We start from the raw sequence: 24,373 nt of genomic DNA on the forward strand, positions 1-24,373 counted from the left end.
TGCACTCCCCTCTCGGACCTCTCCTGGTCCAACATCTCGTCACTGCCAACTCCACCAAGCTCCGGTCCCTGCTACACCCAGGCTGGCCAGGGAGGGCTGATAAACAACCTCAGCACGGGGGAAAAAATAAAAATAGAAACTGATCTGAGCCAGTCTTTTGTTTCATAAGCTCGTTCACTTGCTGAAATGAATCCGGCAGTGTTTGAAACCTGAAATACCTGCTGGAGGCTCGTTTCACCTTCAGGGTTGGGATGCTGTCAGCTCTGGCCTTTAGACTGTTGTTAAAGGTATCAAGTGTGGGCACAGAAGAAGGTATTAAGGTTTTTCTAATGCTGATTTGTCTCATTACAAGGAATTACCTTAAAATATCAGTTTGGTTCAAATTTTTCTTTAATGTAAAAGAATCTACATGGGGAGACTTGGTGAATCCTGCTGGTTTAGGAGCTGAGCTCTGCTGTAAGTGCTGATCCTAAGGATGGGAGTCTGGACTTCCCATAAAACTTTTTGGGCAAGGGTATCAGGCTCAATGAGGTGAAGTCTTGAGCAACCTGATTTCTCTTTAAAGGTGGTTTTTCCTGGAGCAGGGATTGGGAATAGAGACCTCCCAGGGTCTCTTCCACCCTCAACACTTCATGAACCACGCTGTGCTTCCTTTGCATCGTATTACCAGTTGGAATATGATGGGTCTCACCTGGAAAAGCTTGTCAGGTGGCATGCAAAAAAAAAATGGAGGAGACTGGATGAGCAGTCTCGGCAGGGAAAATGCGTGGGAGGTGTTTAAAAACATGCATTGCCTGTGGTTTCGTGCAGCGGAAACAAGTCTGTGGCAGGGACTGGAGATGGGGGTATGAGGCTCTGACTGAATCCCTCTGCTGGAAGTGATGCCCCTTCTCCAGCCGGGTCCTGCCTCTCCTTGCTTTGCTCCGGGAAACGTTTGCTGCCTCCTGGTAAATATCTCTGGGAATTTTTTTTTCTTACTGAAGTCACAGTAATTGTCAGAGTTACTGTAGGGGAGCGAGCCAGCCTTGCCAACATTTGGATAATGCACCAATTTATTTCTGTCTTATTCTTTCAGGGTTCTGCCTTTTCTAAGGCTGAATTGATGTTGCTTTGGGGAGTTTGGGGGTTTTTTCCTTCTGGTTGTTTGGTGGGGTTTTTTTTTTTGCCAGCATGGACCGTTCCTCTGGGTTTTAAATATTCAGCTGGGGGAGCCTTGGCTTATTGTGATGAAAATCTTCAATTGTAAGGAAAGTGAAGCAGTAGAATAGGCTGGAGCAGGACGGAGAGGATGTGGCACCTTCCCTCCAAAGCTTTTTAGGTCCAGCGCTGGGCAGAGAGTTTTGGATACAAGTCTCCTCGGATGAGGTGAGGTCTTTCAGCTTTATTTTCTGGGACTTGCCGTTAGAGCACAGACTTACTGCCCCGTTTCTCATTCCCATATGCAGGCTGCTCATTGAATTCATGCAGTAACCCTTGCACTGCTGCCTGGATAAACCAGCAGAGCCCAGCAGTCGGGCAGGCAGCTGTATCTTTAAGAAATTTGCTGTATCTACCTCTGAGCAGCAGGTTTTTCCCCCTCCCTCCCTCTCTTCTTCGTGCATCTTCACATCCTCTGGCTTTCCCTGTACTTCTCTCTGTAAGGTACAGCATCTTCTCACTTCACTTGAGCCTGCCTGCCACAAAGCTGGGGTATTTTTTTAAGGAGGAACAGGAGCTTTCTCCCTACAGCATCCAGCAAAACTCTGCGGCTCCCAACCGCTGGGTCACTTTAATTATCCTGCTTTTCCTCCTCGCTGGTAGAGGCGAAGAGCTCCGAGAGGCGGCGGGATCTGGGTGGCTGGAGGAGAAATCCCAAATCCCGGGTTTCGGGGCACTTGGTGGCATGTGCAGAGGGTGCCGGGCAGGTGTGTGGAATTAGCGGCTCCCGGCTTGGAGAGAGCCGGGATTGAGGGAGAGCCCATCTGGGAGCTAATGGGTCGCGCTCTCACTCCACCCATCCGCCGCTCGCCAATTGGAAGTGAGGGGGAAAGATGCCCTGGATGGATTAACGTTGGAGCCATAGAAAAAGCACGAGCCGCCGCCGCTGCCTCGGCCACCTGAGCCGAGTGGGATTTGGGAACAGGTGTGGTGGATCCCGGGGGGGAGCGGCCGGGAGGGGACTGGAGCTGTTGGAGCAGCATCCCTGTTAAAGGAGTAGTGCAGGTAAGTTGTGGTCTTACAAAAAAAACCTCCTCAAACTGAAGCACTACTCTGTTGCTGGGCGATGCGTTTGGACAGGAAATCTAAAAAAAAAACCCCAGCCCTGCCAGCTGTTGAATTATTTAATTCGCTAAAGTAAGGCAGGGCTTGATGCGTTTTCAATGGGCTTTGCTGCTTAGTGATGATATCTGTTGCCTGTGCTGGGTGTCTGTTGTGTTTAAGGATGGAGGATACCTCCTGAATTCCATTTACATTCACCAGAGTGCTGGATTTCGGGGTTGGAATTCAGTTTCGAGGTGAGCATAGGAGAGCTGCTTACCTGTTTCTGCTTTTTCTCTTAATTAATGCTGAAACATCCCTGTCTGTGAGGCTTTACATGGTGATGTTTCACTTGGGGAAGACTGAGTGAAGACAAAATGCATGTGTATAATGTCTCTCAAATGCTCACAAACATCATCCCTCTTGCTGTAGCCATGGGAGCCACGTAGGTGAACCATAAACAATGTCCTAATGAGTGGCATTATCTCCTGGAGTGCCAATCTGCAGTTATTTCATCACTGGACTGGGGCATTTTTTGTTTTGGATTGATGATGGACGGCAAAATGGGATCTGGTGCTGCTGCCTCTGCCCCCACCTGTGTTCCTGTGGTCACTGATGTTGTTTTGTGGCTGCTAAACATGGAAAACTGTGTGGGGTGATTTGTGTTATCCTGCTGAACCTGCTGGGAATTGCAAACCTGGGTTTTGAGGGGATGGTTGGGGCTGTGGAGTGCAGCTGTGTTGCCATTTGGGTCTCCTTTGGGCTGTTCTCGTTTTCCATGGCAGGAGGAGGTTTTTCTTTCTGTGTCTTGATTGGAACCACAACTGAAAATGTGTTTGTTGATCAGGTGGCTTGGGCTCAGTGCTCTGCTTCCATTTCCAGTAGAGATCTTGGGTTTGGCCTCACTTCTGGTTTTGTGGGGGTTAGAGCTGGTCCCCTGTTCCATCCATCTGCCTTTTGAGGGGTGCTGGTGGGAAGGGGCACAGAAATAACTTTGCTGGAAGAGCTTGGCCCAGCCACTTCTGCATCTTTAGCAGCCGTTTTTATCTCTGTTGGTGATAAGATAGGGGGGGAAAAAACTTTATGAAAATGCACTTTGTTCCAAAACATGACACTGGTACCCTGGGGGGAAGATGCTACAGTGTGGTGGTGCTGCAGCATCTCTTCTGCTTGACCCCAAAGAAGGGCTTAGAGCTACTAGTTTACACCTCAGTGCTGCTTAATTTTTACAGTATTTACACAGTTGAACCACTCCAGGGAACAGCTCCCTTCCTCTGAATAGCCCCAAGCAAGGGAAATGTTGACAGACTGTCTCTTAACCATTTTTGCATGTTTTACACAGTGCCACTGCAGATAAGTGGCAGGTGGTGGTCTCTGAAAGACCTGCCTATGCAAGGAAAAGGCATTTCAGCAAAGAAAAAATATCCCAGGCACCTTTTGCAAGCCATATTCAACCCTGACCAAGATTTGGGGCTATTGCAGTGTCTGTCCTTTTGGATTAAGAGTGATGAGGTTTCTGATATGGCCCTGCAAGGGAAGGAGCTGTCAGTAAGAGTTAATGCTTTCTAAATTATTTAAATGTTTCAGGAAAAGTCTGCTGAGGAGCCTCAACTGGTCTGTTCTTGGGCCTTTGCCAGCTTGTGGGATCTCTGGAGGTATTGGCTTTCACTCCTCTCCATGTAGCACCGAGGCAAGAAATCCCTGCGAGCCTTAAATCGCTTTTTTTAGAGGGTCCAACTAAACAAAAAGCTCCCCTTCAACCTTAAAAAAGAAAAAAAAAAAGGGGGAGAACAGCTCAGTAGTCTGCCAGGCAAATCCCAAATTGTCCTGCTGACCAAGAAATCCACTGGATGGGGATTAGAGATCCTGTTAGGAAAGCAGCTTCACGACTCCGGATTTACAGGGTGGCTTCCTCTTGCAGCTCACCTCTGGGAGGCACCCTCGGATATTAATTGTTTGGGTGGGCTAAATTTTGATGAGTCAACCTGGGCAGCCGGCTGCTCCTGGAAAATCCAAACACGAGTGTGGATGGGGTGGTTTTGTCAGGGGAAGGTCTCTGGGAGCTGTCACTGCTGCACCCAGTGACTTTTTTATTCCGTGGTTTTATTGCACTGGGTGTTCTGGAGGGGGGATGAGGAGGGGAATCGTTCAGTGCAGCGAGGAAAAGGTTTTGAGAGCAGGCATTTGTGATCCCTGAGCCTGTGTGTGGGTGTGTGTTTGCCTGGGAGGGAGCAGGCAGGAGGATGCTTCCTGCTTTATCCTTCCAATATGATGCTTTATTTTCACAGGCAGCCACTGTGGAAATTAGTTCTGGGGCTTCATCTGCCGGAGTGGCCGTGGCGTAACTTAAGACCTCCTCACACCATTTCCCTTCCTCAGGGGAATATCCAGCTCCTTGCACACAATCCATGATTTGATTCCTTTAGTGCCTGCTGAGCCTCAGAGCTATAAAAAGTTGTGTTTTCTGCCTGGATCAGGACTGGGGTGTTGGGGAGGTCACACTGTGATGGGGGACACTGTTTAGATACATCCATGGAGCAAAACTTTATATCCAGGTGACTTGTGCACCTTGAGATAATCCTGGGATTTACAAGAGGACTGGTGCTGTGTTCTCTGAAATTTAGAAATGGGATGCTTCCAAGGGGTGTGGTGTTGTTTTGATAATCCAGACTGCTTAGCCTTAAAAATGTGTATTTTTGGGCAATGAAACCCTTGTGGGAAGCAAAGAAACAGTGAAAGTCCTTTAGGGATGTTTTGAGTCGGGATGCAGGGGGAAGAAGGGATATATCTGTGCAATTCTGTGGCAAAAGGAGTGTGTTAAACATGAATAATTCTTTAAAACTGCCTTTAACAGAAAACATCCTCTCCTGTAAGGTTTGCTAGAGGACATGTTTATACATAAGGAGGGCAAAGCCTGTGTCCCTGCAGGTCTGAGTCTCTTGGATAAAGCACCAATTTGCCATTGGACTGGGCTGCTTAAAAACACCTTCCTCCTCTGTGTCTACTCTGAGCAACGCTGCCTTCTGAAAGCTTACTGAACGGGTTTGGGGTAGCTTTAAATCTTCCTGGGGCGTGACCATCTTTTGAGCCTCTTGAAAACAATTCAGAAGTTGATTTCTGGTGGGTATTTGCATGCAGACGATGTTTTTATGGACCCATTTAGGTAAAAGTCTCCAGTAAATATCCCTGTTTTATTGCCAAGCGATGCCAGCACCAGTTTTATTGCCAATCAGTGCCAGCACCTGCTGGTGCCCCATCCTGCTGCCTGTGTTAAATCTCCGGGCAGGCTGTCCATCCTTCCTTCGGGGGATGTGCCTGTCAGTGGCTTGGCAGTTTCACGAGGAGGAGGATGAGCTGAGGAAAGCAGGGAGCAGCAGGTATGGGCAGAGGGGAGCCTGTCCTTCCAGTGGGGACCAGCTGGAATGTGCCCTCAAGGCTTTTAACGTGCTGCCTGGTACATCACTGACTCTCTGCTCTTCTAAAAAATGGTCTTGGGGAGATATTGAGGCATTTGTGGTGGGGATGTGGATCTAGCAGGGGGGAGGAGGGACCACAGCTGGTGCTCTGTGGAGCTGGGCAGCCTGTCCTTCCAGAGCCCTTCCCTGCAGCCCTGCCACTGAGGTGGGGAAAGGATAAATGGAGGAGGGACAGGGCTCTGCTGTGCCTTGGGAAGGAAGGGGTTATCCCCCCTCAGGCTCTGCTGGGGATGGCTGTGTGTCTGCACTGAGAAAGGGGCAGTGAGGCCATAACTCTGCAGTGAAGAGCTGTCCCTGAGTTGATTTTTGACTCAGCCCTTCGAGGAAAAAAACTCCCTGGAACTCCCAGTGCTGATATTTCCCATTTAATCACTTACAAAAGGTCTTTTTACCCCTCTTGAGTCATTTCTGTTCTGTTTTCCTTTGCCATTATCAATGTTTTCTGGGGAGAGGGCAGTGTTTGGGCTTGCCACAGGCAGCATCATCCACTATTTACCAGGCGTTTTCCTGCCCGAGCATTAACAGTCATCCCTTACTCATCTTACACTTCCTTGAATTACAGCGATCAGTTTTGAAACCCCGATTTCTGTGGTTACTTTTCTTTGTTTTTGGTGGGGGTTTTTTTGTTTGTTTGGGTTTTTTTTTGTCACACCTCTCGGGGTGTAGAGAAAAACAAGTCAAATCTCCAGCTCTTGCCCTGTCTGTCGGTCGTGATTGCCCAGAACAGCAGCAGAGGGACATATTCTCATCTCTGTGCCAGCGTGAGCTGTGCTTTCACCACTGTTCTCCAGCTGAAATATCCAGGGCTTGTGGGGAGGAATCAGCTGCTGGAGGTGTGGATAGAAATGAGAAGTGGCAACTTGAGGCAGAATAGCTTTTTGTGTGCTGCTGTCCATTCTTTCTTGCTGACTTGAGTGGTTTTAAATAATTTGCAGGGAATGTCTCCACCAAGAGACCACACTGCTTGGTTCTTTCCTGAAAACTCCCAGAATCTCATGTTTTAAGAGCATGAGAGAGGCTCTGTGGGGAAAAAACACTGTAGTTTTGATATATTTGGAGCTGATCATCTCATCAGTGTTATCAGATTTGCTGCTTGTCAAGCTCTTGTCCTGTTCTGTTGTGATACAGTTGTGTTATTAAAGGAGTTTGAGGCTTCCTCATCCTCCTCCAGTTGAACTCTTGCTGCACACAGAGATTTTTAAGCTCAATTGAAGGCTCCTTTCAGTCACTGCTCCACATAATTAATAAAAAAAAAAAGTCCTCCTCTCCTGCAGGTTTCCCCTGGGATATTATTTCTCATGTGTGTGATTTTTCTCTCAAGTCTGTCTGTGCTTGTGCTGACTTGGGAAGGTGGAGGGGAGCAGCATCCTTTGGTTATTGGGTATTTAAAGCACATAAATTGGGGCTCTCCCCCCTGCCCCAAACTGAAGGAACCTGAGTGCAGCTGCCTGGTGCCTTGCCCTGGGATGTTAATTCATGTTGGGGTGGAGAGAACAAAGAATAAGAAGTGATCTCAGAGTTTAATATTGAACACCAGGTCTGGTGGAGCCTTGCACAGGGGAAACTGCATCATTTCCCACCAGATCAAAGCCTTGGATGAGACAATACATTTGTCCAACCTGGAATTTGGCCTGGATCTGTTTGAGGGGATGCAAAACTGCAACACTGCCCATTGTGCAGTTGGGTGCCCAACTATCTGATGGACACTGACTGACAAACTCCTGGAAATCAACTTGAAGTAACCAAAACTTTACTTCAAAGCTAAAGCCCTGAATGTCTTCTGGGAAGTAGATTTCTTTCCAGTTATCCATCCAGTTTCAGTCTGTCACAGTGAGAATTGGTAATTCTTCCTGGGAGGAAATGGGGAAAGTCTAAAGGCTTTTTCAGCTGAATAAGAGATTTTTTTTTTTTTTGTGGTGGCTTCTCTCTTGGACACTGAAATGTTTTGCTTTATCAGCTTTAAGGCAGGACATTGCACGTGCTGATGAGTTTTTGAGAAACGTCCGGAGAGCTCCAGTAAAACAATTTTGAAGATGTGGAAATTGAATTTGTGGGAAAAGTAGTGGCTGCCCCTGGATCCCTGGAAGTGTCCAAGGCCAGGTTGGATGGGGCTTGGAGTAACCTGGGCTAGTGGAAGGTGTCCCTGCCCATGGCAGGGGGTGGAAATGGATGGGCTTTAAGGTTCCTTCTGAGGCAAATTCTGTGAAACTGGGATATCGGAGCACACCCTGAGTAAGAGATGATGAAGGTACCTGATGTTTTCTGGTCAGTACTTGTGGGGTAACCAAATTCTCCAGATGTACAGCCTGAAAGCTGCCAGTGTTAAAGGATCTGTAAATAAAAACGTGCCTTTCCAGTAACCCTCTCAAACTGGTGTTGTCTCAAAGTAAACTCCAATTAAATATCAAGCCACCAAAACTGTGGAGAGATTTACTGCAGAGAAATCCTAAAAGCCAAAGGCTGTGGTACTACTTGTAGAAAGCTTGTTGCAGAGCTGTGTTTTACTTCAATATAAGGCTTGTGCTGCAGAGGGCTGTTTACTTGGAAGATGCCAGCAGCAGAACATTGTAATTGAGTTACCCAAGTATCCAGAGAATGTGTTTTTATTCATAATCCAACTAATATTGCAAGGCTCAAGAGAAGAACTTATTACTAACTTTAAAACAAGGGAGTTGAAATGGGTTATTAGATCTGAGACACGGTGCCCACAGGAATTTAATAATGGAGGATGGCAGGGTTGGGGCTTTGTTGTTAAATGTAAATGTAAAAATGATAAGAATGTCAGAAATCAGGAAATATACCCACTTCTTGTCTGATGCTTCCCACAGTGGATCATCTGGTTTTGTCCCAGACCTACAACTAAGCACCTTAAACAAACAGCAAACTTGACTGTGCTATCAGTTGAAAAGTAAACTTCATATATAGGTCTGGTGGGAGGTGTCCCTGCCCATGGCAGGGGGTTGGAATGAGATGGTCTTTTAGCTCCCTTCTGGCCCAGACCATTCTGTGATTCTGAAATACCTCTGCCTTGGTGGCTCTTGGGGTCACTGCCACTGCCTCAACTCCAAGGGGAGTTGCTTACTCAGGAAATCTTAAGCTGAATCCTTGAGTCCGAAGAAATAAGCTTTGCTTTCTCTTCTGCAGCGCTTCAGCTCTTCACTTCTACCTTTTGAGTTCAGTGCTCAGAAAGCTCAGAAATTTTCCTTTTGAAGAAGAAACGAAGTAGTGACACTGCCTTTCCAATTTAGTCTCATTTAATAGACATCCCTGCAGGGAATAAAGTGGGGTGGCAGTAGAAACTTTATTTGCTGGAGTAAATTAACTCTTGAAAACGAAGAGCACGGCTTAAATTGTCAAAACAGCTTAAAATTGTGCTTTTTGGCAGGTAGTGGAAGGTGGCATCTTGTTCTGCTTTTGGAGGGAGAGCAGATGGAGAGTCTGGTTGTCCTTGTAGGTGTTGAATGAGAGAGTCTGGAGAATGAGGACATGGTGAGAGAAACTGGGGGCACAGGAATGAGAGTGCTGTGTATCTTAGTTCCTTGGGGTGATGCTTTCTGGCTTTGTCTCTAGAAGCTTGACCTTGCTGAAATTGCTTTGCCTGGATTTTTTTCTTTTTTTGATCGTTGAAATCTTTGAAAGAAAACCTGGCTGAAGGAACCAACAACGTGGCTTTGGTGGGTCTGAGGGACGCGGTGTGAAGATGGAGAGGGGGAACTCCTCAACCTTTGCAGGCTGGAGGATGATTTATTCTTCATGGAAATGCTCCTGGGGCTTCAGGCAAACCCTGGAGCCGTTATCATGTTGGTCCCTAATGAATTGGGAGACTTGTGTTCCTGCCCAGGCTTCCTGAAGCCAAACACTTGCATCAATGACTGTGGTGTTTTATAACTGCCCCGTGGTCGAACTCTTCTAATTTCCAGAGTGGAGGTGAGGTGGGGAGAGGAAATGCAGGTTGGTGTGTGGTCAGGTGGGTATGGACCTGATTGCTGGAGAAAAGAGGGCTCTGCACAACTCAAACCCATTGCTCCTGTCTCCAGCAAAACATGGCTGAGGAGCCAAGACCTTGGATATTAAATCCCATAAGCCTCATGAGAGAGGAGGCAGATGGAGCTGCTGATGTGTTTGTCCTGCTGGCTGCTACTGAACCTGCACTTAAGCACAGCCTAGCTGGCCTTGGCCTTAGGTAGCATCCATTAGCATAAGGAATGCTTGCTTCTGCTGAACTCCGGGAAATATGGGGAGAAAGGGATTGATGTGAAAGGAGGAAAGAAGATATTCATTGAAATCCCCCCTGAGATCTGTCTCCTTCGCTCTGCTTAGTTAAAAACTTGGGGTTGTTCAGCCTGGAGAGAAGAGAAGGCTCTGGGGAGACCTTACTCTGAGATTTTAATGCTTAAAGGGAGCCTAGAAGAAGAATGGAGGCAAGAGTTTTTAGAGGGGCTTGTGATAAGACAAGGGGTGATGGTTTTAAATTAAAAGAGGATCAATGTAGATTACATATAAGAAAACTTTTTACAGTGAGGGTGGTGAGGCACTGACACAGGTTGCTCAGAGAGGTGGTGGATGCCCCATCCCTGGAAATATTCTAGATCAGGTTGGACAGAGCACTGAGCAACCTGATAGAGTTTGAACAAGTCCCTGCCCATGGCAGGGGAGTTGGACTTGATAACCTTTAGAAATCCCTTCCAACCCGAATTATTCTACGAAAAACTTGGGTGGGCGTTGTGTTCTCTATATCCTCAGGGAAGGAGCAGCGATGTAGCCCCCAATTTACCCTTCCTACCTCCCACTCGTGCTAAATCTCTTGACCTTTCAGCCAGTCCCATCCCTCCCTTTGGTGTGTCTGGGCTTGTGTAAACACCCCATCACCTTTTCCCTCCTGGGCACGTTACAGGCAGGTTCCTGCTGTTCATGTGCGTAGCCCCTTCCGTGGGGGGTGTAACAGCTTTTCCAAAGGCGCCAACGAGGCTGTTTTGGAAGTCTGAGTTGGGTTGGTGCTGTGGGACAGCATTATGTTGGGAGAACTCAAATTGCCAGGGCTGGATTTCTGCCAGGACATAGTAGGGTGAACGCCTGACTCTCTCTCTTTTTTTCCTTTCCCAAACGTGCCATTGCATCTTTAATTACAAGGTTAAGACCTCTGTTTTATGACTCATCTGAAAAAACAGCACCTCCAACATAATTGCCCGAGCGTGTTGCCTGGGGGACTGTTGCTCATTAGTGACTCAGAGGGACGAGTGCCACCTAATGAAATGGCACTGCCTGCTCTAACACCCCAGCCTTGCCCTTTTCATGCCCAGTCCAAGCAGCCACCAAAGTAAAGGTGGTTTTTGTGGTGACTTCTTGCTCAGAGACCAAAGTGTTTTGCTTTATCAGCCACGTCAATCCAGGCAATGCTGCAGTTGGAAGAAATTTCCAAGGAATAAACCAAGTAATTCCTGATCATTAGACATCATCAACCTGTAGGAATAGCTGTGTTCAGTTAAAGGAAAAGCCAAGTGTCTCATTTTGCCCAGTGAAGGATGAACATGTTACTCCAGGCTCCCTCAGAAGCCGTAACAGGAGGGAGAAATGGATATACCATCCTGGTGGGAATGTCGGTTCCTTGGGTAATCCATTTGTTTGTTTCCCTGAAATACGTAAATGCAATCATTACACAATAAGAGCCTCTTTGAAGAACTTTCCTTTGATCATTAGCATGCTAATCAGTCTGGATGGATCTTCTCCTTCCCTTCCAGGTGGAGGGAAACAATTGACTCGTGTAATGGGTGCCCCTTGGCCACAGTTTCAGTGCCTTTGTTCCTCCGGCCCATTGTTCTGGGATGAACTTTGGAACACTGTGTTTCTCCCGTGGACCAGACACTTGAATTGCCCTCTGGTTTATGTGCTGGCTCTCTCTTTTTAATGGTCATCAGGGTGTCCCTTCAGGAACCTGCACAGCCAAGGGCTGTCAGTGGTGACAAGTGTCACAAGGGCTGGAAGGTGCTGCCGTCAGTGGCGTGACTTGTATCCGCCTGGTGCACAAAGGCTCCCGGGAGACCAGGATGAATTATGACGCTTCCGAACGTGGCACCACTGCAAAAAGGAATAAAAAAGCCTGCTATCTATCAGCCAAAAAAGTTATGGGGTAGAGAAAGAAGGGGCTTTGGGAAACAGCCTCAAAGGGAAAGCAGGAAACCTAATCTGCAGAACAATAAGGCAGGCAAAGCCTCTTTCCTTGTTGGCCCAAATTCATCCCAGGCTTGCGTAGGTAATGTTTGATTAGCCTGATGAAGTGGGGAAAGACAGAGCAAGCCTATTCCTCTGTCTGATTGCGTTTTGGCCGGGAAGAAGAGTGGAAAGAGGCAGCATTGAGCAGCAGGTTTCTGAGGGACCGTTTGGGTGACTCTCGCTCAAGGCTTGGAATCCAGAACTCTGTTCTCTCGCTGGAAAATGGGCCACGCACCTGTGAGGGAAACCTGGTGCTTCTGCCCACGCAGGCTGAGCTGTGCCAGGCTGTCAGTGTTCAGAGCAGCCAGGCTGGGTTTGGGTACCAGGCTTTGATCACACCTGAAAGCAGATGCTGCTGTGCTGTTTTATCACCCAGAGATGTTCAATACCCGCCTGGCCAGCAGTTTGCTGCAGGACTGGCTCGCTAACAAAAAGCATGTTCCATATTAAACTGTGGGGATTCATTCTTTGTGCTCTTGTGTTTGTGGGCTCGCTCTTGGTCAGCGTCATTTCCCGGTTTGGCTTCCTTGTGAGACCCTCTTGGTGCAGATGGTGTTGCTGCAGGACCCCAGCTCAGGAAGTGGGCCAAGGAAGGCTGAAGTGTTCTGGGGCTTATCTCCAAGTGCCAAGCACTGTTTTGGGGATATCCTATTGATTAGGAGCAGCAGAATAGGATGTGAAGTCCCATTCTCATCTAAATTGACTTTTTTTTTTTCACATCAAACTTGTTTATTTTATTGCAGTGTAAGGTACTACCTGGACTTTGTTATGGTTTGTATTTTTTTTATGAAAACCTTTTAGATTATTAGCTTGTATTTTTTTTGCCATATTTATTCAGGTTTGATAGATACTGAGGTGATCAGGCTTATCCTGAAATTTTGTCTTCTGTTTTGTGGTCCCAGTCCCAGATATCTGAGACTCAACTTTTTTCAAGTACTGCCTGTGGCTGTATCAGAAAGTTCTGGTAAATACTAAAGTCAATCAACTTGGTTTATTAAAAAGTTTAAGTTGGGACATTCTGATGTCTGCAGTATTTTGGGAGTGACTTTCTGCTGTAATCCAGGTTTACAGTGAGTTTAGCAGGAAGCTGAAAACATCCAGAATTTTGATGATTCTTATATTTCTTTTTTTTTTCTGCCTTTTTTTTTCCAGAGTCCCCACCAGCAGCGATGTCAAGAAATGGATACTTCTTTGAAGAGAGTGGCAAGTATTATTTGACTTTTTTGTGCACAATTCCACCTTGTTGGAGGGAGAGCTGCACTACAGGGGGAGCTGAGAACTTGAACTAGGGGAAACAGAGTCCACTTAGCTCGAGTGTGATGTGAAAACAGTCTTGTGTGGTGGCTGTGTAACCTTGTACTGGGAGCAGACTCCGTGTTTTCAAATCCTGTAGATGTTTGAGATAGTCCAGCAGTAAATAATCATCTCCACGTTGTCATCAGTGACTATTCTGGGTGGCTCCTTGTTTTTCCAAGTCCTTTCATGATGTTTTCCTGTAATTCAGCCTGGCAGGTGTATTGACTCGTCTTTTTTTCTGGAGTGGGGATTGTGTGTAGGTGTTGGATCCCTTTGGGGACGTCCTGCCACGGAGCATGTTGGTGGTAAATGTTGGATGGCCCTGGCAGATCCATCTTTTAGTGCAAAGATTTATTTTTTTTTGTTCTTTGAAGCAAGATTCAGTGGTGGAATTTCAAAACTTGTATAATCTACCTCAACAAAGGTAACTTGAGATCTTGGAGATGCTCAACTAATAAAGGGACAAAGTGTCCTGCAATCAAACTTGAAGTGCAGTGAAGCCCCAACTTCTGATTTTGGGGAATAATTTTGGTTGGAAGAGACTTTAAAGATCATTTAGTTCCAACCCCGTGCCATGTGTTTCTCCCAAAATAGCACGTGTAGGGTGTTAGGGAGAGATCTTCAGGAGAGTTCCACTCCAGACCAGCCCCTTTAGGATGCAGTCCCTCAGGACCTGGGGCTTCTTGCCCTTGGAAGTGCTTGGAGTGTCCAGGACTTCCAAATGGTGAGAGGAAAAGACTAAAAAATTCTCCAGTTATTTAGGCCTGGAGATGCTTGTAGCTGTCACAGGGCTCATCTTTCTTGTTGCAGGGGGCCAAGCCTTAGGTTAAGATCTGGAAGGGGAAGCTGAATGTCTGCCAGGTGTCACCTGCAGAGAATCCAGCACCGCTGGTGGCAACGATTCCTTTGGCACTGGCTTACTTGTTTTCTCTGAAAGCATTATATGGAGTCAATTTTTGGGAGTCAAAGGATGAAACTGGAAGCAAATCCTCTCATATCTAGTGGGAGATCTTTTCTGAGTTGCAGAAGGGCAGAAATTAATGTCTGACCTCGGGGAGGTTTTCTCAGGGTACGTGGGGCAGGAGGTCTTGGTAGCCCTGCTCCTTCCTTCCACCTCGCTCGTTGCCCCTCGGGATGTGATTAGTGCTTTCTTGAGGACTGGGAATATAAGGGGATGATCCAGGTTGGGACCTGGAGAGGTGACTAAGCCTCCAGCTTCTGGCTGAAAGCATTGTAAGGGTTTGGTGAGAAACACTGCTGGTTTTGGAGGTGTAAGACAAAGCTGTGTGTCTTCTGCAGCCACCCAGTTCATCCCAATCCTTCCTGCCCCAGGGAACACAAGCACAGCTCTCTGTCCTGGCATTTATGGAGCCCTACATGTCCCCTTCCAGGACTGTCTTATCTTCCTTGAACTATCCAAATTAAAAAAAACAATCCAAAAGCAGATCTGAGTGTTTTTAGAGCACATGTTTGTAGTTGTGGCATCCCTTGTTCAACTCTCTTTTTCTTTTTTTTTTTTTGTTGCCTTGGTGCCACAGTAATTGACATTTCTGCCCTCTGTTTGTGTTATTATTCAGCTTCCTCCTTTGTCTTAAGGAGGCAGCACCTTAGGGCTGCCAGTGAGGGCTTCATGCCACTGTGTGTGATGCTTTCCTGTTACGTTCTTGTGTGGTTTTGGGGAAGGAGGGGATGTTGCAAGTTCCTGCTCGTCCCACAAGCAGCACCGAGCGCTGCGTTATCAGCCATTGGAAATGCAGCGGATTTCTTGGTTATGTCACGCTCGGATCTGCTGCTGCTCTTGTTCCTCATTGCAAACTGACCTTTTCCAAGGGTTCAGCTGCAGTTGGGTGATGAGTCACCTCGTGCTGCCTGATTTGACGGAGGGTTTGTGCTCCAGCTCGGAGCAGATGGGCGGCACATCTCACAGGGTGCCAGGGGGAATATTCCCACCGCTTTGGTGCTCACTGGGCAGGAGTTCCGTGCGCTCAGATTCCCTAAGCCTTACCCAAAAACTTCATCAGGGCCAGAGGAAACCACAGATAAAGAAGTTACCTTTCCACACAGTTTCAAAACGAGCCATTTTGAAGTTTAGCTCTGTAATCCTTAAGCTGCTTCTTGGTACCACTTGTTGGGATCTTCCAGTTCACTGTGGGCACCAAGAGATGCTCTTGCCCCGCCTTTAAAACAGAAAAAGCAGTCCCCTAAGCTGTGTGATGGGGAAGGCAAAGAAAAATTAACATCTTGTTTGATTTTTTTTTATGGTGCTTTTTTCCCCTTTCTCAGTAGAGAAACATCTTTTGATACTCTTGCTCTGTGCAGAGTGGAGCTCTTCCCTTATCTCCTTCTGAGATCTTGCATATACATATGGCTTTCTGTATCCTTAGTAATTAGGATGTTTTTGTTTCTGAGCATATCTGAGGCTCTGTTCAGAGCCTGGGTCTGTCTTTTGCCAGAGGTAACTTTTTTTTGTTTTTGTCTTTATTCTTGCGTTCTCAAAGCAGCTGCAGCAATGTTAAAACTCAAAAGCTGAGGCTTCAGTTTTAGTTTAAAGTGTTGCAGTGAGGAGGATCTTGGCTGCAGCACCATAGCAGAGCTTTGTAAGAACCTCCTGGATATTTGCTGTTTGTTAAAAAGTCAAGTATTTAATAATTTGTAGCTGTGTTAATTACTCAGGAGCTGAAGAAAAACCCAGAATGATTTTCTAGTGATCTAATATGTGTGTGTTTGGGAAGTTCAGAGGGTTGTTGTGGTCCCAACCATGGACCAGTTTATTTGATAAACTTGCCAAATTTTTAGCCAGTTAAGAAGTTTTCAAAGGAGCCCATGCCTTCAGCTACAAGTTCCAGTTTGCAGCATACTCTGATTTTTCTCTAGTAGTGGAAAAACTTGCCTGAGGGCCACTTCTGTGGCTTTTAGTGCCTTGCAGAAGGTAAATTCTCCCAATGTAACTGGGAGGTGGGGATGGAAAGTCAGGTTAGTAGCTTGCTCTATAGAGGCAATATCAAGAGGAAAAATAAGGAAATAAATTTATTCCTGCCCAGCTGGAGGTTTCTGATGGAGAGAGGGATGGGAGCTGTTGGCCATGGTCTGTTTTCAACCCATGTTTGGGTTTTTATAGTTTTTTTTATAAGTTTTCATAGCTGTCCTCTTTCACCTTGCTGATGAAAATCCATGTTTTACTCTTTTTTTTTTTTTTTTGGTCTGTGGAACAAGCCTCTTGCACAAGCAAAGGCCCTGGTGATAATTGGTTTCCCCATCCCCGCCCCATGTGTGGTTTTTAACTCACCTAAATTTTGCCAAAGGTTGTTCTGACAAATGAGTTTTCTTCCTGGCAAATGAGATGATTGTGGAGGCCCAATCCAAACCTGTGGATAACTGGAGTCCTGATGAAGTGCAACTCAGCAATCAGGGCTCACAATAACTCTGATCAAACCCCACGTTTTCTCTTGGCTGCCAGAATATCTCTTGGATATTCCTCCAGCCTCCATGGCAGTGGAGGAATATCCAGTGCCTGCTGCAGGTGGATTAGCTCCAAAGTCCACAGGTATTACCTGCAAGTGATTAAATTCAACCAATATATGATGAGGTTTTTAATTGAGCCAAGAACTTTTCCTGATAAGACGCAAACCCAGAGGTTTTCCAGTTCCTCTTGCAAAACCCACAGGAAGGAGTCCCAGTATCATGCTGGGGATCTCTGAACTGGAGCATTGTTTTAGAGCTGGCTCAACAAATCCTGCAGCATCTTTTTTTTTCTTTGTATTCCAGAGCAAATCCCTCAGTGCTTGGTCTCCTTTGACTTATTAATTGGTTTTGCTGGCACAGTAAATTGCAGTTGTGCTGAAGGGCCCCAAGGCCCCAGTCTGACTTGGGATGTTTGGATATATTTTAGCTGCTTGTTTTTGTTTTTCAGTTTGCAGTTCAGCCTGGTATGTGTGCTGTGGGGGTTTTTTCCTTTATTTATTTATTTATTTATTTATATTTGACTTTATCTGTCTTGGAATTGTTTGCTTAACTAGGAGATTAATCTCAATGTCTTTGTGAAACGAATCCTTTTGCAATGGGTTTTCCCCCACGAGATGCCCAGTTTTTACAGCAGGAGATGCTGCAACCTGAGAGCACAAGAGGGGTGGCTCCCAGGTCTCCTGCAGGTTTTCATTTCTGAAAACTATCAGGAGGCCTGTAATAAAATGAACCCTCCTGATTTCTGAGGGTTCTGCTGCAGAGCTGAAACTCCACGTGCTGCTGTGTTTTGTAAAAACAACAACAACAAAAAAATAAAAACACTCCACTGAATTACTTGGATTATTCACAACATTTCCTAGAAATCTGGCTGCAAAATACAATACTGGAATTAATTCAAAAGTGCCTGGGTGTTGTTTATTTAATTTTTTTTTTTCCTAGCAGATCAGTTCTTTCAGTTCTGTTACGAATTATCACTGAAGTGGCAGTGGAAACTTGATGTTCTCCTCTGGCTCTTCATGACAAAAGACTGATTCAAAGTAGGGTTGGGAGGTTATGGTCAGCCAGGAGTGGAGGGATGTTGGAGGATACAGGTCTGGTCCTGGTGACTCACCTGCTCTACGCTTTCTACCTCTGCTTTGGATTCTTTTTTTTCCTTTACATGAGGAGGGTGGTGTTTAATCTGTGCTTTTGAAGCCCTCTGAGGGCTTAGGTAATGGATTGACATCATCCCAGCAGGTGGTCATTGCTCCAAAAGGCTGCACACCCATCTCTGATGGGCTCCAAGTGACTGATGAAGGGACAGGAACCACCACCCAACGCTTCCCTGGCTCTTCTGCCCCTTCAGGGACCCGTTGAGGGGCTGGGATTGGAGGACACTCCTCTAAATCCCATCTAGGTGATCTGGAAAAAGCCATTAGTCTACCTGTGCCACCCCAAATTATTTGGTGTGGCTTGAGTTGGAAGGGACCTCAAAGCTCATCTCATTCCACCCCCTGCCATGGGCAGGGACACCTTCCACTAGCCCAGGTTGCTCCAGGCCTTGGACACTTCCAGGGATCCAGGAGCAGCCACAGCTTCTCTGGGAAACTTGATAAAGGAGTTCTTCTAAGCACAGCAGGATAAACTCTGGGCCCTTCCCAATCAGTTGTCAGCAACAACAAGGTCTGTGGACACCCCCAGCCCCCCCCAGTGTTCTCCTGGGCTGGCATCACCCGTGTCCACGTGGCTGCCACACGACGGGCAAATCTCCTTAGGACGAAACCAGCGAGCCCTGCCAGGGACTCTCTGAGCTGTGAACCAAAGGGAGAGAGCTTAAAATTCTAGGGAGCATCCAGCTGTATGCAGAACTGCTTTATTTAATCAGCGTGGCTTAAATTTTTAATTTAGAGGGAGACAGCTTTGCGGAATGTGACTGGAGAAGCAGCCCCGGGAGGGTGTTGCTGGGTGGCTGCAGCCCTGCAGTCCTTCTTGCCTGTGAAATGGAGCAATTTGTTAGGAAGGAAGGAAGGGATTTTTTCGTGACTCTTGTGATGCAAAGCGATAAGTTAAACCCCTAACGTTGAACCTCAGCAGGAATGTGTAAAATTTAGGCAAATATTTACCTGAAAAATGCTGTTTATCAATACAATTGTTCTCATTTTATCTGAAAAAATAGAGACTTATTTGGGTAAATGATGATTGTGCTGGAATCAGCATATGATGTGTGGCCAAAAACTTGCTTTGGTTTGTGTGTGAGTAGGGTGCTCTTTAAACCCCTTTTTTTTTTTCCTAGAGTAACGTTCTGATAACACTTAAAGTTCTTCCAAGTCTCTCCTGAATCCTTCAATTGCTTTATCCCTGCCAATATTAACTAACTCTAAGGTTACCTAACCTATGGAGGCAACAGGAATCCGTGTTTCTGTGCAGAGTGTAAAGGTCAGAATGGAGGTGGAGGCTTCATTATTAATTGTTTCCTTTTGCACCCAAAGTTGGGGATTTGGGTATTTTCCGAGTGATGCAGCAAATCTGGGAACCTGCAACACTCGGGGAACAAAGCAACCCCCCCCCTCTGCTGGCTTAAAGCTCAGGCTGATCACTTCAGCTCAGATTGATTAAAACTTCATGCCTTGCTTGAGAATTAGTGTGTGCTGTTGGCCAGAGCAAGTTGAAAATCCTTGAATGGAAAAATTAGATGAACTGACTTTTTTTGAGCTTAATGCCACTATCATGACTAGTTTTTAGGTTGATACAGGGCTTAAATCTCTCCTGAGTTGAACATGTTACAGCTGAGCACTGGGGATGCTCAAAGTGCCAGACTGGATTTTAGGGTAATGCCCATGTCCCTGTTGATGCTCCTTTACCTTTAAAAGTTTTATGGTGTTGTTATTAATTTTATTGTCCTTCTGTACTAGGGCTGTAATTCTTCTGAGAAAATGGATGCAAAAATAGTTCTTCCAAAACAACTTGCTGCCTTCTCTGCCTAAAAACTCACTGGAGAAATCCAAAATGGCTTTTAACACGACTAGCTGAGAGTGTTGGAGTGCCAGTCACAGCTCAAAAAAACTCTTTTAATGCAGCTTTTAGCTTCCTGGCTTTTTGAAGAGACTTTCTTGGGAGGGGGCAACTACCACTTGTGTGAAGAAGAGGAGATGCTGTTCCATGATTCCGGAAGCTGGGGCTTGGGTTTTTGGCTGAGGGAACAGGCACTGCTGTGCCAACAGGTGCTATGAATGAGAACAGCTTTTCCAGACTCGGAGGGGACACTGCCTTGGAAGCCCAGGGTGAAAATCAGGTGTTTCCAGAAAAACTGCTTTGAGTCAGTTGGCTCCTGCCCTGGGGGTGTTGGTTGAAGCACCACAATGGGCTTTGTCACCTCTGAGACACAATGAGAGGATGTGCAGGGGCTGTGGCTGGAATAAGTCTCTTCACCCTGGGTGTGAGGTGATGTTTTTAGTAATATTGCTGCTTTTCTCCCAGGAAATTGAGCCTGATAAGGATTTTTTTTGTTGTTTTTCTTTGTATTTTTGGAGAAATCTGCAGCCCCTGGGCTGTGAGCGCTGCTCCCACGGAGCAATTAAGCTTTTCTAGGGAACATATCTGATGTGGCTGAAGCTGTGCTTCCTGCAAACTCCCACTCTGCTGCTGTTATTACCCCAAGTTGCAGCTGCCAGGTGCCACTAGAGCTGCTGTGGGAGAGGCAATGCCACCTCTGCTGCAGCTCAAGTCACTGCTGGGCTCTTAAAACCCAGCTCAGAAGCAAAAGAGCTGCAGGGCAGGCACCTTGTCAGAGCTGGCAGCAGGAGCCTGGAGAGGAAGTGGATTTGAGGAGGCAATGAGAGGAGGCTGTGGATGGAATCTTAGAATCACAAAATGATTTGGGTTGGAAGGGACCTTAAAGATCACTTATTTTCAACCCTGTGTGGGCAGGGACACCTTCCACTGGACCAGGATGCTCAGAGTCCCATCCAGCCTGGCCTTGGATGGATATTGGGATATTAGAGCAGGGCCAGGCACGAGTTACAGGGGAAGGGGTGATGCTTTGGAGGGGAATGGCTAGAGGAATCATATTTATTCTTTTTCTTTTCTTCCCAGCACCTCCATAAAATGGGGGAATGGCTTATTTTCATGTTGCACAGGCTGGGCTGAGGTAAAGGAAGATTTAGAGTAAAGGTATCTGCTGCCTCTGGCTGCAGAGGGTGAGGAGTGGGGCTTGTTCCTGCAGCACTGAAGGATGGTGCTTGCACCCTTTGGTCTCTGGCTCTTTCCATGCTTTTCCATTCCTCTTTGCCGTGGGATGGGTCCTACAGGGTCAGGATTGTCCTGACCACATGTTCCTTGTGATGCAGGAGGGCTGCACTGATCTCAGACAGCCTTAACTCAGTTCTCAGCTCTGGCCTCTTACTCAGCCAAACCTCTTTTCTCCAGTGCTTTTAGACCATATTTTGGTCTAAAGTGTCACTTTGAAGTGTCACTTGCTGTGCTCAGAGCTCTGAGTTGCCCTGTTGTGTAGCTCGTGCCACTTCAGCAAATGCTGCCATCATCTGAGGGTGGCAATCTGCAGTGATGGAGGTGAGGAGGCACCAATCTGGAAGTCTTAAACTCCTCTCCAGTCTATCTGATGGCAATGAAAAGGTGTTTAACTCTGCCCTCTGCCTCACTGAAGCAACTTCTCGCAGAACAGGCTGTCAAATGTTACCAGGACTGTGCTTCCAGATGGAAACGTGACTGATATTTACACAAACTCTCCAACACCCCCATCAGATCCTGCTCTGAGCTTCTGCAGAACACCCATCAGACTTCTGAAGGAGGAGCTGTCCCTTGTGGCATCCTCTGCCCTTCAGTCAGCGGGGGTGGCACTCAGGGAGCATCGTGGAATGGGGTGGGAAGCAGCTGCCAGGGCTGGAGGCAGTAACTGAGCTCTGCTCAGGGGGAAGGTGCATCTGCCATGCACAGAGCCCGTCTCACCTCCAGGTGACCCTGCCTTTGACAGGCGTGAGCTGCTCGTGGGTTAAAACTCCTGACAGACTAATGGGCTGGAGGATCCCAAACAGGAGTGGTTTGAAGCCCTGAGGTGGTTTAGTGACAAAGCAGACACCTGCCCGGGGGTGCAGTTCCTGTCCAGCCCAGGTTTGGGGTTATTTGCAAGCCGAGTGTTTTGTTCGTCCCTTGCCCAAGGGACACGAGGCTCAGCTGCCTTTTGTTCTGCTCTTTCCTCCCCTAAAGAGGGAGGAACAGAGGATGCTTCCCTTGCCAGAGTCCTCGCTGACCTCTGCCCAACCCTCTGATCCTACTCCACCCTTGCCCTTCTTCCAGCTCCTGGGCTGCTTCTCCTGTCTCCAGCCCTCTCCATTTTCAGGAGCCACTGCTGCCACACTCTTGTCAGACTGGTTTCAGTGGGCTCAGGAGGGGAATAAATAGTTTTTCCTGCTGGGTTTTCCCTGTTTACCCATCTGTGTCTCTGATTGTATTAGGACAGTGAGGAAAAGCTCACCTCTGTTCTCTGAGATGGGTGCTCAGACCATCTTGCCCTCATGTACCTCCCATCTGACCCACCAACCGGGAAGGATGGAGAAGAACCTCCTGTGAAAACTTCCCTGAGGCTGCAGTCCTGGATCTGGTGAGGTGGAAAAGGCAGGATCATGGATTTGAGCCTCCTTCAGGCTGGTTGTGTCTTTGCAGAGCTGTCCAAGCTCTCCTGGCACTGGGAGGAAGGTCAGCTGTGATGGGTCCTCTGCTTTGAGGAGAGATTATGGTGTCCCTCATGCATTTAGAGGAACCAGACTCCAAGTTTGGCACTTAATTTGGGATTGAGATGCTTGCACAGGACTGTGCAGTGCTTCTGGTGCCAGCAGTCACCTTGTCTGGCTGTTGTCCATCCCTTCAGGACACAGGCTGCCCCTCAACCCTGCCCTATCTCCTGGCAGCGTTTGATACCTGATGGTGCCCACAGTGCTGTCAAACCTGGGTTCAGGTGTTCCCTGTACTCTCCTCACTTCCGTTTCTTGGACAAGTTTCCATCATACAGGGTTGCAAACAGCCTAAGCTTCACCAGCAGCAGAGGATGGAATATGGAATCCTGAGTGTGCTTTGCTGGATGGGAACAGCAGCACCTTGGATGCTTTTTGAAGCCTTCAGAGCAGTTCTGAAAAGACCAATTCACATTTATTCCTGTCAAGCAGGCAGGTGAAGGAGAGAGGGATAAATCTAAGGGAGTTTGCCAGGTTTCCCATGCCTTGGATGAGCAGTTTGGAAGTGACCTAAAGGTTTGAAGCTCTGAGCTCCATCAGCTCGTGGCAGGAAGAGCTGCAGACCCTGTCCTGTGTCACTGAGTTTCTGTTTGTGGCCTCACTCCCCTGGTTTGAGTTTTATGGTGGAGAACTGTTGGCTGGATCCCTCAGAGACAGCATGTGCTGCTTTCAGCTGCCGCCTCTACATTTGCTTATATGAGGCTTTAAAAGCCATCAATATTTTAGTTTCCATTCAAGCCTCCGCCTTGAAGCTCCCCCTTTTCATTCCGCTGTAGTGCCTAAAGCCAGCTAATGAAATATATCCCTCCTGCTTCAAATTAGGCATAAAAGACTCGTCAGAAGACGAGGAGAAGCCGCTGAATAATCCTGGTAATGTAAAAATCGACATTCTATAATGTCCCTAATTCTCCTAATTAAACATGATACATGAGTGTGCTACAAGAGTTCTCCAGCTGCTTGGTAATGAGATGTTGCAGGGACCAGCTTTCTGTTGGATGGGGCCAGGTTAAACTCTAATTAAAGCCTTGCCAAAGGCTAAGGAGTTGTCTGCTGTAATTAAGAAACTTGTCTCTCTTTCTGGGTGCTGCCACCTCCAGTGACCTGCTCCCTCTGCCCTGTGGGGTCTGTGGGTCTCTCTTGATATCGAGTGTCTCCTGATATCTTTTAATTTTTAACTTCTTAATTTTTACCCCTGTTGTTTCAAATTGCTGGGTTGTCAATGAAGGGGTGCTGCCTTCGCAAGGTGGCCGGTGAAGGCGCTGGGTTTGGGGTGGGCCGTGACACAGCTCTTGCCGCGGGCTTGGCATTTTTATGGTTTCCAGTCTGTTTTTGCCCTGCATTTTTTTTTTTTGTACCTGAGAGGAGCACGGTGCTGTCACTGGGTTTGCTGCCGGGCGGTGTGTGGAACCAGTGGTCTCACCCAAAACTCGCGGGAGTCCCTTCCTTACCCCCCCGGCCCTCACCGGCCGCGGGCGGCGGAGAAGCCCCTCAGAGGCCCCGTTGCTGCGGAGGCCTCACAGCCATGGCCGATGGCTCTCCCCCCGCCCCGGAGCAGCAGGACACCGTGCAGTCCAAGGACACCTCGGAGTCCCAGGACACCCTGCAGTCCCAGAACACCCTCCTGAAACCCCCTCGCCACTTCTTTGTCTCTCCCTCAGGGTACCTCAAGTGCCACACGGACGATGGCCCCGAGGCGAAGGAGGAGACGGCCAGCGAGGAGCTCTACGACACCGTGAACTCCACCATCGTCTCCGCCGACAGCATCCGCTTCTTCGTCAATGTCAACCTCGAGGGGGGTCCCCGGGCCACCGGTGAGTGACACCCACCTTCCAAAAAAACACAGTTGGGGCCGTGGGATGTGGTTGTTGGTGAAATTTCATGGAATCGTGGTGCTTTGGGTTGGGGACGGAACTTAAAGGCCATCTCATTCCACCCCCTGCTGAGGGCAGGGCTTCCGCTAGACCA

General features: G+C 47.5%; 1 protein-coding gene across 7 annotated transcripts in view; it reads left to right on the top strand.

Annotated features, from left to right (window-relative positions):
- SLC4A11 (solute carrier family 4 member 11) overlaps positions 1-24,373 on the top strand; it is a 123,428-nt gene that overhangs the window by 28,397 nt on the left and 70,658 nt on the right. For 2 of the 7 annotated variants that reach the window (XM_027705563.1, XM_027705562.1), the window contains exons 2-3: positions 13,077-13,127; positions 24,067-24,219. In XM_027705563.1, the coding sequence (XP_027561364.1) occupies positions 13,077-13,127; positions 24,067-24,219 (204 nt within the window). Of the gene's footprint in view, positions 1-794; positions 948-1,588; positions 2,203-13,076; positions 13,128-23,665; positions 24,220-24,373 lie in introns of those variants that run through there. The other 5 variants (XM_027705561.1, XM_027705564.1, XM_027705567.1 and 2 more) reach the window with 4 other exon arrangements.

This window comes from Neopelma chrysocephalum, unplaced genomic scaffold (genome assembly GCF_003984885.1).
Source record: "Neopelma chrysocephalum unplaced genomic scaffold, ASM398488v2 Primary Assembly neopelma1_345, whole genome shotgun sequence".
Lineage (NCBI taxonomy): Eukaryota > Metazoa > Chordata > Aves > Passeriformes > Pipridae > Neopelma > Neopelma chrysocephalum.